The sequence below is a fragment of the Octopus bimaculoides genome, chromosome 1 (assembly GCF_046866305.1).
Source record: "Octopus bimaculoides isolate indiv1 chromosome 1, ASM4686630v1, whole genome shotgun sequence".
In the NCBI taxonomy this organism is placed as follows: Eukaryota; Metazoa; Mollusca; class Cephalopoda; order Octopoda; family Octopodidae; genus Octopus; species Octopus bimaculoides.
Window position 1 is genome coordinate 6,080,592 of NC_142928.1, and position 19,077 is coordinate 6,099,668.

The window sequence follows — 19,077 nt, forward strand, 5'->3', positions numbered from 1 at the left end:
TAATTTTTTTAAAAATAGTTTATTCCGAAATGTAGTTCCATATTTTACACCAAAGTCAACTATTAACAAATGGAGGGTGTGGGTCACATACACACATATATTACACACACACACACAGAGTTCCTATTTCGTTCCACTTTTCCAATCATTCATCTGATTCATGGATTTTCAACCCACACTCTTTTGGGTTTTTTCCTTTATTTATTTATTTTTTTTGTATTTTTAAAATTTCTACAAACAGTGATTGACTTCAAATATATTTGAACAATCAAAGAAACCATAAAACTATACAATGTTGTCCACAGATTACAGACCATGGATCATACAAAATCGGAATCCCTCACATGATAAATTTAACCTCTTCAAATTTTTTTATCACCAGAATTTATATTTTTCATTTTTATTAGAAGAGAAAGCTGAACGACAGAGGTTTGGAAAATATTGTTCTCTTCCTAAAAAAAAAAATCTACCATATTAATTCAGTTTAAATATAATTAAAAGAGTAACATTTGATTAATTAATGTGTTGAATGATGGGGAAACATGTAACAGACTGAAGCAAAGGCCCCCCCTTCCACCAAAATGAACAATCCTCTTCAAAGTACAAACATACACATAACATTCTCTATCTTAGCAGTTCATGTTTATTCTTATCTTAATTGATCCTAACTTAGAGAATGAGATGTGTTCTAGTTCTGTTATACACACACACACATACATATATACATACATACATACATATATATATATATATATATATATATATGTATATATATTAACATAGGGTAAAAATCATATATTAATTAATATCGATTAATTACCAGGAAGCTAGCACATTTAAAGAACCAAAGAGATTCAGAAACAATATCTGCAATCTCAGGGGATTAAAGTATATTTTTATATATAACGTTTTGAGAACAATTTAGGTCTTAGTAGACACAAGATGTGATCTATTTCTAGCACATTGAATGTCCACGTTAGTGGTCAACGTTATATATAAATATATATATATATATATATATATATATACACACACACAAACATACATAAATACATATATATATATAAATACATACATACATATATAAATACATATATAAATATATATATACATATATAAATACATATATACATATATAAATACATATATATACATATATAAATACATAATATATATATATATATATAGATATATATAATATACCTATAGATATATATAATATACATATAGATAGTAACCGACTAAGGGATAAAATATTCATATATACTATTGGTATACATGTTGCCCGTGTTATCCCCGGGCAGTGGTATGCAGGCACACTATGCTCGTAGAGTACAGGTAACAACAGAATAAAACGTTTATCAGGAAACAAATATAAATAATCAGAAAATGGAGAAAACCTCAGAATTTTATTTTTGCAATTATTTGTAAATACTGATCAGCACTGGATGCAGAAACAGCCGTAAGATCTGTTATGTCACATAAATGTTATGCCATGATTTGTATTAAATAATAAGCAATAAATGTGGTCCAATTGATGTGTTTGTTGATCTGAAGTTTCCTCCATTTTCTGATTATTTATATATATATAAAAATACACACGCACATATATATATATATACCTTGCCAACATATGTGAGAGATTTACATGAAGTAAGGGTGGATGTTTTCAAGAAACAATTTGACCTCTTGCTGTCCAATGTCCTGGATGAACCTATAGCACAGCAAGAAACTGAAAAGAAGGACAGCAATATCGAACTACCTCTTTCAGCAAAAGCAATTATAAAAGAATGGCAATTGAAAAGGTGATGATGTTGGCAATGCCCCAGCATGGCCACAGTCTTTGGGCTGAAACACAAAGAATGAATATATATACATATGTATGTATATATATATATATATATATATATATATATATATATATATATATACACACACACACACACACACATATATATATATATATAGTTACTTTATTAACACTCAAAATTTCATTATGCAGATGCAGTTTGGTGCTAAGGAGAAGCATGACTGATGCAGCTTCTTCATAAGGCAACTGCAAGAGATGTGTTTAGCCAAAAATAAACTGCTGTACTTGATATTTGTTGACATGGAAAAGCGTTTGATAGGGTCCCTCACTCCCTGATCTGCTGGTTGCTGTGGAAGCTAGTGGTAGATGAGTGGCTGGTGAGAGCCATCCAAGCCATGTACAGGGGTGCTGGCAGTAAGGTGGCAGATAGGAATTCACCAAGACTTGGTTCTCTTGCTTATTGTAGTTCTCCAGGCTATAACAGGTAACAGAGGAATTTAAAACTGGCTACCCACAGGAGCTTGCTGAATCTATAGTAGAGTTAGAGAAGAAATTTCAGGTGTAGAAGCAAGGCCTAGAATCAAAGGGCTTTAGACACTAAGATTAACTTTAATCTAGAATTAATCTAGCAAAAGTACTAGTGAGCAGGAAAGCAGACATCTTAAAATATTGTCAGCGTATTTCACTACTACGGCTACTAGAAGACCACCGAAGGACTGTAAACAAATTGCTAACCACACAACCCAGTTGTAACCAAAGACGAAACCTTTCTCCAATCCCTTCAGTGAAATATCTTTGCTTGATATGGAGAAAAGATGAAGGTGGAAATTCCATACTGTATGCCCCATGAAAGCTATGGATACATAAGAGGTGCAGGAAAAATAAACACCAAGAACACACAGGAAATAGATTTTCCTTAATTCCCAGAGGTATCCTTAGAGGTAGTAGATAGTTTCTGTTACCTAGGTGACCAAATTAACTATGGAGGAGGATGCTCTGAAATCATAGTTGCTCAAATAAAAACCAGCTGGGCAAAGTTCAGAGAACTATTGTCCTTTGTTGGTAACAAAATGTTCCTTACAGTTCTATATTTAAAAGATGAGGAATTATGTACAATATTTACATTTGACGGATATTTGTCCTCATCTTGTTTGTTGTTAACAAGTTTCGGCTGATATACCCTCCAGCCTTCATCAGGTGTCTTGGGGAAACTTAGAACCTGGGTTCTCATTCCTAAGGTATTTTTCATTATTATTATTATTATTCAAGTCACTGCCTGGAATCAAACTTGGAATCTTGGCGTAGTGGTTAAGAGCGTGGGCTACTAACCCCAAGATTCCGAGTTCAATTCCAGGCAGTGACCTAAATAATAACAACATCGAAAAATACCTTAAGAATGAGAACCCAGGCTGGATGAAGGCTAATGAAGGCTGGAGGGTATATCAGCCGAAATGTTGTGTTAACAACAAACAAGATGAGGACAAATATCCGTCAGAATGTAAATAATGTAAAATGTTTCTTCCTCAGAGTGAAAAGCAGATTGTATGATGCTTGAGGATGAACAGCTATGCTACATGGTGGTGAAACATGAACTGTGACTTCAGAGGACATGTGGAGGCTTGAAAGAAATGAAGCCAGCATGTTCTGTGGGATGCACAATGTCAGTGAACATGTATAATGAAGTGTAAATGCGTTGAGAAAAAAAATACTCGATATAATAAGCATCAAATGTATTATGTTTACGTGATGCATGTGGATGAAGGCAGCAGCATGACGAAATGCCAATCACTTAATATGGAGAGAACTTGTGGAAGAGCAAGACCCAGGAGGATGCAGGATGAAGTGGTGAAAGAAGATCATCAGATGACAAAGGACAGAGATGATTGGCAATTGGCTGTACCTGAAATGACTCATCCAGGTAAATAAAATCGAGACTATAAAGGTATGTCATTTATGTTCACGAATCATAAGGCTAGGCTAACAATCTGGATAGTGCAATGCCCTCAATACTAGTCCCCACCTCCACTTGAGGGGGTTTTTGTCTTGTAAAGAACTTGGTGAGCCTGTCGGTGCTGGTGCCATGTAAAAAGCACTCAGTCCACACTGTAAAGTGGTTGGCATTAGGAAGGGCATCCAGCTGTAGGAACCATGCCAGAACAGGCTATGGAACCTGGTGTGGCTCTCAGCCTTACCAGTGCCTATGAAATCATCCAACCCATGCCAGCATGGAAAACTGATGATGATGATTTTTAGTCATGTTGAGAAAGAGGGAAACTATGAGGTTTTCTAGAGATAGACAACAATGAAAGACAACAATGCACATCACATTCACCATCGTCATTTAATATCGTCCTTCCACACTGGCATGCAAAGGACGGTTTCTTTATAATTCATTTGTTTCAGTCGTTAGACTGTGGCCATGCTGGGGCATCACCTTGGAGAATTTTAGTCAGACACATCAACCCCAGTACTTATTCTTTTTAAAGCCTGGTACTCATCCTACTAGTCTCTTTTGCTAAACTGCTAGGTCACAGGGATGTAAACAAACCAACACCAGTTGTCAAATGGTAGAAGGGGCAGACACAGACACAAAGATATGCACATACACATACACACGCAATGGGCTTTCAGTTTCCATCAATCAAATACACTCACAAAGCTTTGGTCAGCCCAGTGTCACACAGTGGGACTGAACCTGGAATCAAGTGTTTGGGAGATAAACTTCTTACAACAGAGCCACATCTGCACCTATATATATATATATATATATATATATATATATATATATATATATATATATGTATATATATATATACACACACACACACACACACATGAAGTTGTCAAATTGGCATAAATGCTGGGATCATATGAAACAATGTATGACCTAATTGAGGAGATTTTTAATAGAGCTAATTAGTTTTATCGCATGTAATTGTTGTCAATTAATAATAAATGATGTCTTTGCCTTTTCGTTTTCTTCTTCCAGAAGTTTCATTATGAAAAAAAAAAACCCATTTAAAAAATGTCTTCCCATCATGCAATGGCCACTGAAAAAAGTCTTCCCACCATGCAATATCCCCATGAACACATTATTTTCTGTTTAAATAAATACATAAAAAAATGCCTTTGTGTTTGTTGTTAACAACTGATTGTCATTGTCATTGGTTTACTGGGTCACAATTGCGTATTTGCTGTACATATAGACAGAACAAATGACTAAACTAGCTCCCGTTACAAACTGTATGGTTAGCTGGAAGTCAAAGAAATATATTGAAACAATGCATGATATAATGATGGCTGCTGATGTAGCAAAACCTTTTAAGATATTGTCAGCGTATTTCACTACTACGGCTACTAGAAGACCACCGAAGGACTGTAAACAAATTGCTAACCACACAACCCAGTCGTAACCGAAGAAGAATCCTTTCTCTTTTACTTGAAATCCGTCTTTAATTTCCATTGTGATTAATCCAATGATGGTTCCTAGAAAGCCAAGTTGAACATTGCGAAGCCATAAATTTGGTTTGGTTCCTTTTAGAATTTTTTCAAAGTAGACTCCAGCAAAACCAGACATTATACAGGAGATGATTACAGCAACGAGCCCTTTTAGGGGTTGTTGTGTTGTCGAAGCAGCAGACTTTGTAGATGATGTCGGTTGGAGTTGTACAAACGAGACCCCCATGAACAAGATGACCAGCGAGATCCATTGCATGCGACTAAGCTTTTTGTTCAACATAAACACTGAGAACATGGCTGTAGTCAGTATTTTTAGTTGATATGTGACCTGAAAGAGATTGAGAGAAAGAAAAACATTTAGAGATGAATGGAGACAGTGACATTTAACCCTTTTCATACCAACCCACCAGAGACCACCAACCCTGATTCAATGACACTTCTTGGAAACAACGTTCACCTGTTTCCAAGCAAGTTTAAGATATTTTCTCCTGGCCAGACATGTTTTTGCAGAATATTGGAAATGAATGACATTCGTTTACAACAATCACACAATGTCAAGACAAGGGGACAGACAGACAGACACACACGTGTATACATATCACAGTCACTGTATTGACCAGACTATCAGGTGTTATACACTGCTGATCACAATGCGCTTCCTTGCATTGTTTTAGTCTTTGTAATGATATCACTCTGCTGGCTCGGCAGGCAGACCAACATTCTGTTGGAACGGAACAACAGTCTGTTGCAGAGTTAACCAGCGAGAGTCTTGCTCAAGGACACAATGGTTGCTGGGAATCAAACTCACAGCCTAACAATTGCAAGCTGAATACCCTAACCCCTAAGCCATGGGCCTTCACTTAGAGATTTATTTAACTACAAATGGTACTACGTAAAAAGCAGCGGGACCACTCTGTAAAATCGTTGGTGTTAGGAAGGGCGTCCAGCCATAGAAACCAGGCCAAAACAGACAAATGGAGCCTGGTACAGCTCTCCAGCTTGCCGTTTCCTCTCCAGCCATCCACTGGCTTTGGCCACAACTACAATTTCCATTTTTGATTTCGATTTGATTGAATTGTGTGATAGGTGAAAATCGGTGAAGTAGAAACAGTACTGTAGTGTATATTTTTAAAATTATTTTTATAATATGTGTATATTTATTTTAGCATTTTTATACATTTAAGCTTTATAAAAATTCTTCCCACACCCTTAAGAGTACCCGGGTCTTCTCTTTTTTTTTGCGGGTGAGGAACAAGGTGATGGGCAGTTGCTGGCGCTGCCTCTTTTTCTGTTTAAGGAGGGTTTTATAAACTTCCATGGCGCTGTCAATTGCATTTCTGAACTGCAATGCACGAATCATCAGAGTGGGGTGGGGTGTCCTAATCTGCTGCCATTCTTTGAAGTATTTTTGGCAGTCTACATCGACATCCACCATCTCCCTTAAGCATGTCAAGGAATCTCACCTTTTCTGCTATGGTAAGCATCTTCCTCTGGTACTTGGGTTCACTCCCAGAAGAAGCCTTGGAAGGTGCAGAACGTTTGAACAACATTGTAGGGCTTGAAATATATTCACAATTTTACACCCAAATGCAAAACAACACCACACACACTCGCCTCCTGAGATTCGTTTTCCATACAGGATGTGCGATTATTTGTTTATTCATCTACGGTACACAACGTATTTTCTTTTAATATATTTCAATTAATGTGTTATACAGAGCAGTACTGTACTGTAGTTTTACCTCCACCTTAGCGAAAATGGAGGTATTGTTTCAGTCATGTTTCTTTGTTTGTTTGTGGACAAGATATCTCAAGAACCACTGGATGGATTCGGATAAAACTTTCAGGGATGTTTGGCCTCGTGACTGGCATGAACTGATTAGATTTGGAAATCGATCCGGTTCCGGACAAGGATTCTAGATTATTTTTCCGTTTCTTTTTTACTTAATTTTTGAGAGCAGACTTTTAATATTCTCGTTTGTGAGAACAGCCAAGTTTATTTCAGATACTCTTTACTCTTTTATTTGTTTAAGTCATTTGACTGTGGCCATGCTGGAGCACCGCCTTCAGTCAAACAAACTGACCCTGAGACTTATTCTTTGTAAGCCTAGTACTTATTCTATCGGTCTCTTTTGCCAAACCGCTAAGTGACGGTGACGTAAACACACCAGCATCAGTTGTCAAGCAATGCTAGGGGGACAAACACAGACGCACAAACACACACACACATGACGGGCTTCTTTCAGTTTCCGTCTACCAAATCCACTCACAAGGCTTTGGTCGGCCCGAGGCTATAGTAAAAGACACTTGCCCAAGATGCCACACAGTGGGACTGAACCCGGAACCATGTGGTTGGTAAACAAGCTACTTACCACATAGCCACTCCTGCACCTATGATATAGATATCTTATTTTAAAAATCATCTCTGGCTAATCGTTGAGAGGACGTTGGTGTTGCCTTGGCAGAGGTTTGCGCTCTCTGAGTCCTCATTATTTATTAATTTATAGGTATGAAAATGACAATTTTACCACAGAAATAATTAAAAAAATATAAATACCTATTGGTCACAGATACCTGTGATATACTGAGGATTGCACGATATAAATTTACATATATTAACCAGAAAATCCTCAATGTACTGAGGGCGCAAGAGGTGAACTGCGATATGGCAAGGGATTACTGTAATATTAATTAATGTTGAAATAATATAAGAAAGCTTAAAATGCTAATTACAAATAATTATGCAGCGAGAAAACAAAACATAACAGAAAACACTACCAATTAACGACTGATACTAATTTAATTAGTTTCCTAGTAAGAATGTGAGACAACTCCAAACCAGTTTCAGCTTTATTGTAACTTATCAGGAAAGGAGAGACTTTATTTGCAGAAATGAAGGTGGAACCACTCAGGAGCTGTTTGAGACTTACACCGTTTGCAAACTGAATGCCATAGCTTAGAAGTATGACTGCTTGTGGTTTTCATTCAGATGATTGTGGTGGTTGTGGCGGTGGTGGTGATAGTAGTGCTGGTGGTAGTGATGGTGGTAATAGCGGTGGTAGTAGTAGTGGTGGCAATAGTAGTAGTGGTAGTAGTAGTGGTGGTAGTAGTAGTGGTGGTGGTAGTAGTGGTGGTGGTAGTAGTAGTAGTGGTGGTAGTAGTAGTGGTGGTAGTGGTGGTAGTAGTAGTAGCGGTGGTGATAGTAGTAGCGGTGGTGATAGTAGTAGCAGTGGTGGTAGTAGCAGTAGTAGTGGTGGTGGTAGTAGCAGTAATAGTATTGGTGGTAATAGTGGTGGTGGTAGTGGTGGTGGTGGTGACAATAAGGAGCGTTTGTAAAGGAGTTATTTTCTTTGACGAGACTAAAAGCTCAACTGTGAATATGTTAAGACAGAATGTTCTGAATGGCAGAGAGGGGGGACGAGAGAGGAGGGGAGAGAGAGGGAGAGAGAGGGAGAGAGAATGAGAGGGAGGAGGAGAAGGCCTTTGACATGCTAGATATAACTGTTAAATCTCTCTGAAATCACTTGCTGCCATTCTTAGAAGGAAGTAACATCTGACAATGTATTCCTAGATACACATTATCTGATGGGAGTGGGTGGGATGGAAGTGAAACAAGAGATTAACAGGAGGAGGTCACAAGAACAAACTGGCTAAAAAACGAAAATAGGTCAACTAAATAGGTCAAATATGGTGATAAACGCCTGACGTACATGTACATAAATACATGTATATACACACACACACACACACACACAAACATGCACATACATACATCATCATCATCATCATCGTCGTTTCACGTCCGCTTTCCATGCTAGCATGGGTTGGACGATTTGACTGAGGACTGGTGAAACCGGATGGCAACACCAGGCTCCAGTCTGATTTGGCAGAGTTTCTACAGCTGGATGCCCTTCCTAACGCCAACCACTCAGAGAGTGTAGTGGGTGCTTTTACGTGTCACCCGCACGAAAACGGCCACGCTCGAAATGGTGTCTTTTATGTGCCACCCGCACAAGCCAGTCCAGGGGCACTGGCAACGATCTCACACGAAAATTCTACGGGAGCCAGTCAGGCGGTACTGGCAACGGCCACGCTCAAAATGGTGCATCTCATGTGCCACCCGCACAAGAACCAGTCCAGGGGCACTGGCAACGATCTTACATAGATATACACATGCATATATATGGTGGGGGAGTATTTCTTTATGTTTCAGCCCTGAGACAGTGGCCATGCTGGGGCACCGCCATTGAAGACATGGGAAGGCTTGAAAGAAATGAAGCCAGCGTGCTCCACTGGATGGGTGATGTCAGTGTGCAGCTACGACAGAGTGTAAGTGATACAGTTCGATATTTGAGAGATGAGGAATTATGTACATTATTTACATTATTTACATTTGATGGATATTTGTCCTCATCTTGTTTAACACAATGTTTTGGCTGATTACCCTCCAGCCTTCATATGGTATAGTGGTTAAGAGTGCGGGCTTCTAACCCCAAGATTCTGAGTTTGATACCAAGCAGTGACCTGAATAATAATAATAATAATAATAATAATAATAATATCAAAAAATACCTTAGGAATGAGAACACAGGTTTGAAATTTCCCAAAGACACCTGATGAAGGCTGGAGGGTATATCAGCTGAAACGTTGTGTTAACAACAAACAAGATGAGGACAAATATCCATCAAATGTAAATAATGTAGAGTAAGTGATTTGAGAGGATATAAGAGACATCAGATGTGTGCAAAACAGAAGACTGTGCTGGTATGGCCATGTTACCATCATCATTGTTTTACGTCCGCTTTCCATGCTGGCATGGGTTGGATGGTTTGACTGAGGTCTGGAGAGCCAGCGGCTGCACCAGGTTGCAATCTAATCTGGCAATGTTTCTACAGTTGGATGCCCTTCCTAATGTCAACCACTCCGAGAGTGTAGTGAGTGCTTTTTACATGTCACTGGCACAAGAGCCAGTCAGGCGGACCTGGCACCAACCACGTTCAGACCGTGCTTTTTATGTGCCACCAGCACGGGAGCCAGTCTTGGGGTACTGGCCATAGCTATGATATTGGTTTAACTTGACTCAAGAGGTCTTCTCAAGCATATCATATCGCCTGACGGATCAGGGGTACTCTTAACTGGGTCGGACATGCGTGGCTGCAATCTCACTTTTGTTGCTGGGTCTTCTCAATCACAGCATATCTCCAAAGGTTATGGTGTGAATGAAGGCAGTCACATCAAGAGGTGTCAATCTCTAATTGTAGAGGGAACACGTGAAAGGGACAGATCCAGGAAGACATGGGACAAAGTGGTGAAAAAGGATTTTTAGTTGTTGGGACTCACAGAGGAGATGAAAGGGCAGCAAGGTTCTTGATAGTTTGATGTGCTAAGTAAAAGCATGGTTGTCCTTGTAAACAGGTTGTTCCCTACATCCATCTCCCTTGTGGGGTTGTGGGTGCTGGTTCCACATAAATGCACTCTTTGTACCCTCAGTAAAATGGTTAGCATTAAGGAAGGGTATCCAGCTGTAAAAACCTTGTCAAAACTGACCCAGTGTCACGTAAAAAGCACTCAGTCCACTCTGTGGAGTGGTTGGTGTTAGAAGGGCATCCAGCCATAAAACCGATGCCAAAACAGTCACAGAAGTCTGATGCAGTCTTCTAGCCTGACTGGCTCCTGTCAAACTGTCCAACCCATGCCAGCATGGAAAGTGGACGTTAAATGATGATGATGATATATATATATGTATATATATGTGAGTGTGTAATAGTCACATGTGTATATAAACAAACTTACATTTGTATTTTAGAAGCACTGAATGTCTATCATACAATACAGACCAGAAAATGATATTTTCAAATGCAGTATTGGTGTTAAAACAGCAGAAAAATTGGGCAATATTACCCTCACAAAGTGAAAAAAGTTGTCAACAAACACCCATGAGAGTTGAACCCACATCCCCTAAAACACCAGCTGAGTGTGCTACCATTAAGCTAAACTGGTGGTTCTTAAGCTATGGGACGCGACCCCAAATGGAGTCGCAATTGAATTTCAGTTTAAATGTTCTTTTCCACTCTAGGCACAACGCCTGAAATTTTGGGGGAGGGGGCCAGTCAATTAGATCGACCCCAGTACGCAACTGGTCCTTAATTTATCGACCCCGAAAAGATGAAAGGCAAAGTCGACCTTGGTAGAATTTGAACTCAGAACGTAAAGAGACAAAATACTGCTAAGCATTTCGCCCGGCGTGCTAACCTTTCTGCCAGCTCCCCCCACCTTAACATTCTGTATATTCTTTTCTACTCTAAGAACAAGGTTTGCAATTTTGGGGGAGGGAACCAGTCGATTAGATCAAGCCCAGGATGCAACTGGAACTTAATTTATCGACCCTGAAAGGATGAAAGGTAAAGTCGACCTCAACGGAGTTTGAACCCAGAACGTAAAGACAGATGAAACACTGCTAAGCATTTCGCCCAGCGTGCAAACATTTCAACCAACTTGTTGCCTTATTTCAGTTTGTGTTATTTCTGAAATGGCATTTCATGTTCTTTGGTCATTTAGCACTACATACATATCTGAAACAACTTTTCCAGCTTTAACCCTGATTAAAACCAAATATTGTTCAACGCTGAAAAACATAGAAGACATTTTACGTCCAGCAGTGTTGAATATTAATTACTCCAAGGTTTGATTTGTTCTGCAGCAAAAAAACCAGGAACATCCATTGCAATAGTTTTTATTTTGGTTTATTTTTGAACTTGAAACAAGTTCTAAAACTATTTTTATTTTGACAAATATTCTTTTACTCTTTTACTTGTTTCAGTCATTTGACTGCAGCCGTGCTAGAGCACTGCCTTTAATCGAGCAAATCGACCCCAGGACTTATTCTATCAGTCTCTTTTGCCGAACGGCTAAGTTACGGGGACGTAAACACACCAACATCGGTTGTCGAGTAATGTTGGGGGACAAACATATACACACACATGCATATATATGACGGGCTTCTTTCAGTTTCTGTCTACCAAATCCACTCACAAGGCCTTGGTCAGCCCAAGGCTATAGTAGAAGACACTTGCCCAAGGTGCCACGCTATTTACCACACAGCCACACCTGCGCTTATATAACTATCTTTTTTAAATGTATACTGTTCAGCAAAAAAAAAAAACCAAAAAGATTTATGTATTTATTTGTATGTTTTATTTCATATTTAATACCAGGGGTCGCAAAAAATCTCATGAGGAAAAATGGGGTCATGAATGGAAAAAGCTAATGAAGCACTGAGCTAAACTTCATTTCCACCAATTTTAAATGGTAAATAGCTAATTGAAATGTAACCACCACATGTGTATAGAAACAAACTTACAGTTGTTTTTTTACAAGTGCTGAATGAGTATCGTACGATACAGACAAGAAAGCAGTTAATTTCGAACACAGTATCGCTGTTAAAACAGTAGAAAAATTAGATTGAACAAGAAATCAAAAGTTTTCTCTTGTGACTTCCTTAATTTCAGTTGATTGGGAAGAAGGATTAGAAAGAACAAATATTAAATTACTTCTACTAAATGACTATTTACGGACTATTTATTTAATACAATGCTACTAATGAAATCCAATAGGACTATTGAAAAATATTTTTGCTGCTGCTTCTGTTAATGTATGAGATCTGCATTGTACAGCATTTCTGAAGGGCAAGTTACCATTTTCTGATTACAATGCTCACAGGACAAGTGAATACACACCCATGTTTAATCAGCAGAAGTTACCAAATGACTTGAAGGTGAAGTGTTTGGCGGAGGTAAAAGACATGAACCACACCCCGCTTTCGGTTATTTTTTTCCTACAGAAACCAACCTTTTTGATTGCGGAGATTCCGAATCTCCAAAAAAAAAAAAATGAATCACCATTTCAAAGTTTTTAGGGTTTTCAAAATCTTCAATTTCTATGTACGCTATAACCGGAAAGTCTGACAAGCTAGAAATAACAGCTAAACCAAAGATCCACTTTCTAAATATGAATTACCGAAAAAGAAAAAAAATTTTTTAATGTCATTTTGCTGTTGTGTGTGTGTGTGTGTGTGTGTGTGTGTGTGTGTGTGTGTGTGTGTGTGTGTGTGTGTGTGTGTGTGTGTGTGTGTACACAAAAAAAGCTAGATTTTACACACCTCTCTTAATTCCAAAAGACCCTCAACCAAACATGTTCACTTTCTGTCACAGATACGCTGGCAGAGTGGAGTGGTTGGCGTTAGGAAGGGCACCCAGCTGGAGAAACTTTGCCAGATCAGATTGGAGCCTGGTGCAGCCTTCTGGCTTGCCAGTCCTCAGTCAAACTGTCCAGCCCATGCTAGCATGGAAAGCGGACGTTAAACGGTGATGATGATGATGATGATATGTATTTATTTGTTTCAGTCATTTGACTGCAGCCATGCTGGAGCACTACCTTTAGTTGAGCAAATCGACCCCAGGACTTATTCTTTGTAAGCCTAGTACTTATTCTATCAGTCTCTTTTGCCGAACTGCTAATTTACAGGGATGTAAACAGACCAGCATCAGTTGTCAAGCGATGGTGGAGGATTAAATACATACACACACACATACATGTCACACAAGTGGCACCCATACTGGTGGCATGTAAAAGCACCCATTACAGTCTCAGAGTGGTTGCCGTTAGGAAGGGCATCCAACCGTAGAAACCATGCCAAATCAGACTGGAGTCTGGTATAGCATACCAGCCCAGTCAAACTGTCCAACCCATGCCAGCATGGACAATGGATGTTAAATGATGATGATGATATATATACAACTGGCTTCTTTCAGTTTCCGTCTACCAAACCCACTCATAAGGCTTTGGTCGCCTAGAGGCTATAGTAGAAAACACTTGCCCAAGGTGCCATGCAGTGGGACTGAACCCGGAACCATGTGGTTGGTAAGCAAGCTCCTAACCACTAAGCTGCACGCCTTCACTAATTCGTATTTAACTGAAGAAGAAGAACAAGTGTCATTGCTGTCATCACTACAAGAAGCATAAAAGAGAAGAGTTACACCCCACCCACCCCACCCATGGTATTTGAACAGTGAATGCAAATGGGATCAACTGAAATACTAGAAGACATTTTCTTGGCCACACCTTGTTATGCTAATCCAGTCCACTTGATATAATCTCAAGAGACACAATGTAAAGCAATAGATCTAGAAAACTGTTTATGTGGGACATTTGACTGACAAAAGAAATGTTAAAATCATGAATGTTTTTAATCAGAGAACAATTATTTACATTATTTACATTTGGCGGATGTTTGTCCTCATCTTGTTTGTTGTTAACACAACATTTCGGCTGATATACTCTCCAGCCTTCATCAGGTGTCTTGCAGAAATTTCGAACCTGGGTTCTCATTCCTAAGGTATTTTTCGATGTTATTATTATTATTATTCAGATCACTGCTTGGAATCAAACTTGGAATCTTGGGGTTAGTAGCCGGTGTTCTTAACCACTACGCCATATGCCCATGGGTATATGGCGTAGTGGTTAAAAGCATGGGCTACTAACCTCAAAATTCCGAGTTCGATTCCAGACAGTGACCTGAATAATAATAATAATAATAATAATAATAATAATAATAATAATAATAACAATAACAATAATAATAATAATAATAATATTGAAAAATACCTTAGGAATGAGAACCCAGGTTCGAAATTTCCCCAAGACACATGATGAAGGCTGAAGAGTATATCAGCCAAAACAATTGTGTTAACAACAAACAAGATGAGGACAAATATCTGTCAAATGTAAATGATGTACATAATTATTTATCTCTTAAATATAGAACAACAATTATTAATTTAGAATTAATTAAGATAACACCCAAATATTCAGATGTCAAAATGTAACAAAGGAAATATATTCAAACTATATTCTCTGTCGTTCTTTCAATGAATATTGGTTTTCATGGCTGTGTGGTAAGATGCTAGCCCTAAATGTGATAATTCATTTCGGGTGGAAAGATTTAAAATGAATATCGAATACTTACTTGGTATGTTGCAGCATCCAGATTAGATACAGCAACATAGAGAAGGTTATTTTGCAGTGTATACACAAGAGATGGAATGGAAACTTTCATACAATCAATTGGTTGTTTGATGATGTTCTCATTCAAATGTCGTAACCAATTTGAGACGCTACCTTCTTGGATAAAAATGAAGACAAGACAAGTCACAAATTTCAAAATCTCTGACATTATCACCGCTGTGGTCGACATGAACAGATCTCCTGGTCTTGTACGCACATATCGCATAACAAGTGCAAGCAGGGCATTTTGCAAAGTTAATGAGATCAAACTAATATATTTCATAGTTTTAGGTGATTCTGAAATCAAAAACAAAAAACAGGTTAAGAATCAATCTTTTAGAAGTAATTGTAACAAAAACTACATAAATATAATTTATTTTATATCAGAGATCAGTAAGACCATCCTCATCATCATTTAATATCCATCTTTCCACACTGGCATGGTTTGCACAGATTGATGGGATCCAATGAGCCAGAGGACTGTGTTGAGCTCCAATATCTGTTTTGGCATAAGAATAAGAGAGAACAAAAAGAATCAGGAAAGAGAAATATTTTTTCTGATATCCATAAAATATATTTCAAGTTTATATTACCTTTATATGGAACAGAAGGATTACATTTTAGAAGTTCTTAATTATATTACAAAGATAAAAACTTAGATTCTGGCAAATCAAACCTGAAATTTGATATCAATTTATTTTTGTTTTTAAATGTCTTAGAGAATGAAGAGCAGCTATTGTAACCCTCTTCAAAGCTTCAGGGGCTGGTGGGAGGGAGAAAGGTTACCTTTAGACTGGAGACCTGGCATAAATGCTTGCAACAAACATTAAAAGCATCAGGTGTTGGGATTCAACCAGAGAATTAAGTCTTCCATTTAAGAACAAGAATGTTCTTTTCTGACATGGTTCCAAACAGTTTCTGTCAACCAAATTTCATTCAGAAAGGTTAACATGGAAGATATTTCCCTCTCACTGCAGACACAAGTGTGGCTGTGTGGTCAAGAAGCTTGTTTTCCAATAATATGGTCTTGGGTTCAGTCCCACCATACAGTACCTTCAACAAGTGTCTTCTATTACTGCCTTGGGTTTACCAAAACCGTGGAAGTGAATTTGGTAGATGGAAACTGAACGAAGCCGGTCGTCCCTCTCTTTCTATATATATATATATATATATATATATATATATATACACACACACACACACACATATATATATACATACACACACACACATATAATGAAGGTGCATGGCTTAGTGGTTAAGGTGTTGCATTCATGATTGCAAGGTCATGGTTTCGATTCCCAGACTGAGAGTTGTGTAATGCTTTTGAGCAAAGCACTTCATTTCTTGTTACTCTGACATCATTTTGTCACCTGACACGACACATTTGTGTACCTGTAAAGGTAATGGCTATTTGATGGAGAGAGTGAGTTTATGTGAATACAGACATTTGATCATCACTATAAATAAATCATCTGTGTGGTTGTTTGGCAAGAAATTGCCAAACCCTCGTGCGTCGTCTAACAACAGGAGAGTCCATGATATATAAATATATAATATATGTACAGCTATGCTACATGGCAGTGAAACATGAGATTTGACTACAGAAGACTTGTGAAGGCTTGAAAGAAATGAAGCTTACATGTTCCACTGGATGGGTAATGTCAGTGTGCACACATGGCCGAGTGTAAATGATTTAAGAGGAAAACTGTGTAGGTTTGGTCATGTGATGCATATGGATGAGGACAGCTGTGTAAAAAGAGTACCAAACTCTAATTGTGGGGGGTACCTGTGGAAGGGGCAGACCCACAATGACATGAGGCAAAGTGGTGAGGAAGGACCTTCAGATACTGGGCCTCATTGAGGAAATGATGAGGGGACCGAGAGATGTGGTGATTTGCTGTACTTGACAAGATGCGTCTCTTGTCTTCCACACATACAGGCTTGTCCTTTGCAGGTGCCAGTGCCACTTAATAAGCACCTGTGCTGGTGGCACATAGAAAACACCCAACACACTCTGTTAAGTGGCTGGCATTAGGAAGGGCATCCAGCTGTGGAAACAATGTCACAGCAGACAATTGGAGTCAGGCCAGCTCCATGTCAAACTGTCCAACCCATGCCAGCATGGAAAGCACATGTTAAATGATGTTGCTGCTGATACACACACACACACACATCTCATCAACATCATTTTATGTCCATGTTCCATGCTGACATGGGCTGGACATACACATGCACAAATATATATGTGTGTGTGTATATATGTTTATATATGTGTGCCTATATCTTGATATTATGTGATGGTAGTAAATGGCTTTTACTCTTATACAGGGGTGTTGTTCATTTACAGTGATCTGTGAAAGACATGTCTGGCCATGGGGAAATATTAGCTTGTGCTAAGACATATGTATTCCAACCACATTGTTTCAAGTTCAGTCCCACTGCATGGCAACTTCGGTAAGTGTCTTCTGCTAGAGCCCCAGGCCAACCAAAGCCTTGTGATTGGATTGGAGAGACAGAAACTAAAAGCCTATTGTGTATGTATACAGGGTGTGATGAATAAACTGTCGTCTAAATTACACAAAAATGAAAATAACACTGACCTCTCATTTTAACAGATATATTTACCAAAATTACATAAAAATATCTCGAAATACTAAAGAGTAAATTTATTAAAAAAAAAAAAAAAAAAAAAAAAAAAATCGCCATTGGCTTCAACCATAGCCTCCAGACGACTTTGGAATCTCCTGCAACTCTTCTGGAAGTTCTCCTTGTTTAAGTTGATGAATGCTGCCATAATCCTTGCCTTCAATTCATCTTTGGTAATCTCTCACTCAACTGTGCCCCACATATAATAATCAAGAGGGTTGCAGTCTGGGGAGTTAGGTGGCAAGATGTTAGGGGTGATGTGGTTGCAGAAATTGTCTGATAGCCATGACTGGGTTCTTCTGCTTGTATGGCATGGTGCAGAGTCCTGTTGCCAGACATAGTGTGTTCCAGCAGCCACCCTGTTCACCCAGGGCAGCACTACCTCCTCCAGGCACTTGATGTAGGCTTTGGTGTTGAGTGTGAAGCCGTGTGGGAAGATGAATGGGGCATAATGTTGCCAACACTAGTGATCTCTCCAAACACCATGGTGTTGACTGGATGTTTGATTTTTATCACTGTCCTCAGATTGACACCCAAACATTCTGAAATGTTCATACTGGAGCTTCTGGTGAGAATGCCAAGCACTACAGCATGTCGTTTCCAAATTTCTGGCAGAATGAATTGCGTCATGGTGCTGTTTTTCTCACAGACAGTGCCCAACTGACCTGTGTAGTTGACAAACCAAAAAGCAAACAATGCGCATGTGTGAAATTAAAAATATAAAATGGCAACAATTTACTCATCGCACCCTGTATGTACATATGTGATGATTGGAGATGATCATCAACCATCCTATAAATGATGTTGTTTGATTCCAGTCATCTGTGGGGGAAATTATTACCTTCCTTGGGAAACAGGTGAGGGTTGGTGGCAAGAAGGGCATTTTGTTGTAGAAAAATGTGTCTCAAAGAATTCCCTCTGACTCTTGTAAATATGTAAAAATGGACGTTAAAATGCTGACTGTGTGGTTTAACTTCATTTTGGCTATTTCTACTCTGAGCATGAGTTAACCACTTTGTATGAAACAAATTTGGGTTAAATATCCTTAAACCTGCTGGCAAACATCGAGATTTCTACTTAAATATATTTTATGCTAC

At 38.6% G+C, this 19,077-nt stretch overlaps 1 protein-coding gene across 8 annotated transcripts in view; it reads right to left on the minus strand.

Moving 5' to 3' along the window:
• LOC106875993 (UDP-galactose translocator) overlaps positions 1-19,077 on the minus strand; it is a 74,606-nt gene continuing 55,529 nt past the window's right edge. For all 8 annotated transcript variants that reach the window (XM_014924335.3, XM_014924342.3, XM_014924338.3 and 5 more), the window contains exons 2-3: positions 15,294-15,628; positions 1-5,597 (exon numbers count right to left, since the gene is read on the minus strand). In XM_014924335.3, coding sequence (XP_014779821.1) covers positions 4,980-5,597; positions 15,294-15,628 — 953 coding nt within the window. In that variant the 3' untranslated portion in view covers positions 1-4,979. The remainder of the gene's footprint in view (positions 5,598-15,293; positions 15,629-19,077) is intronic.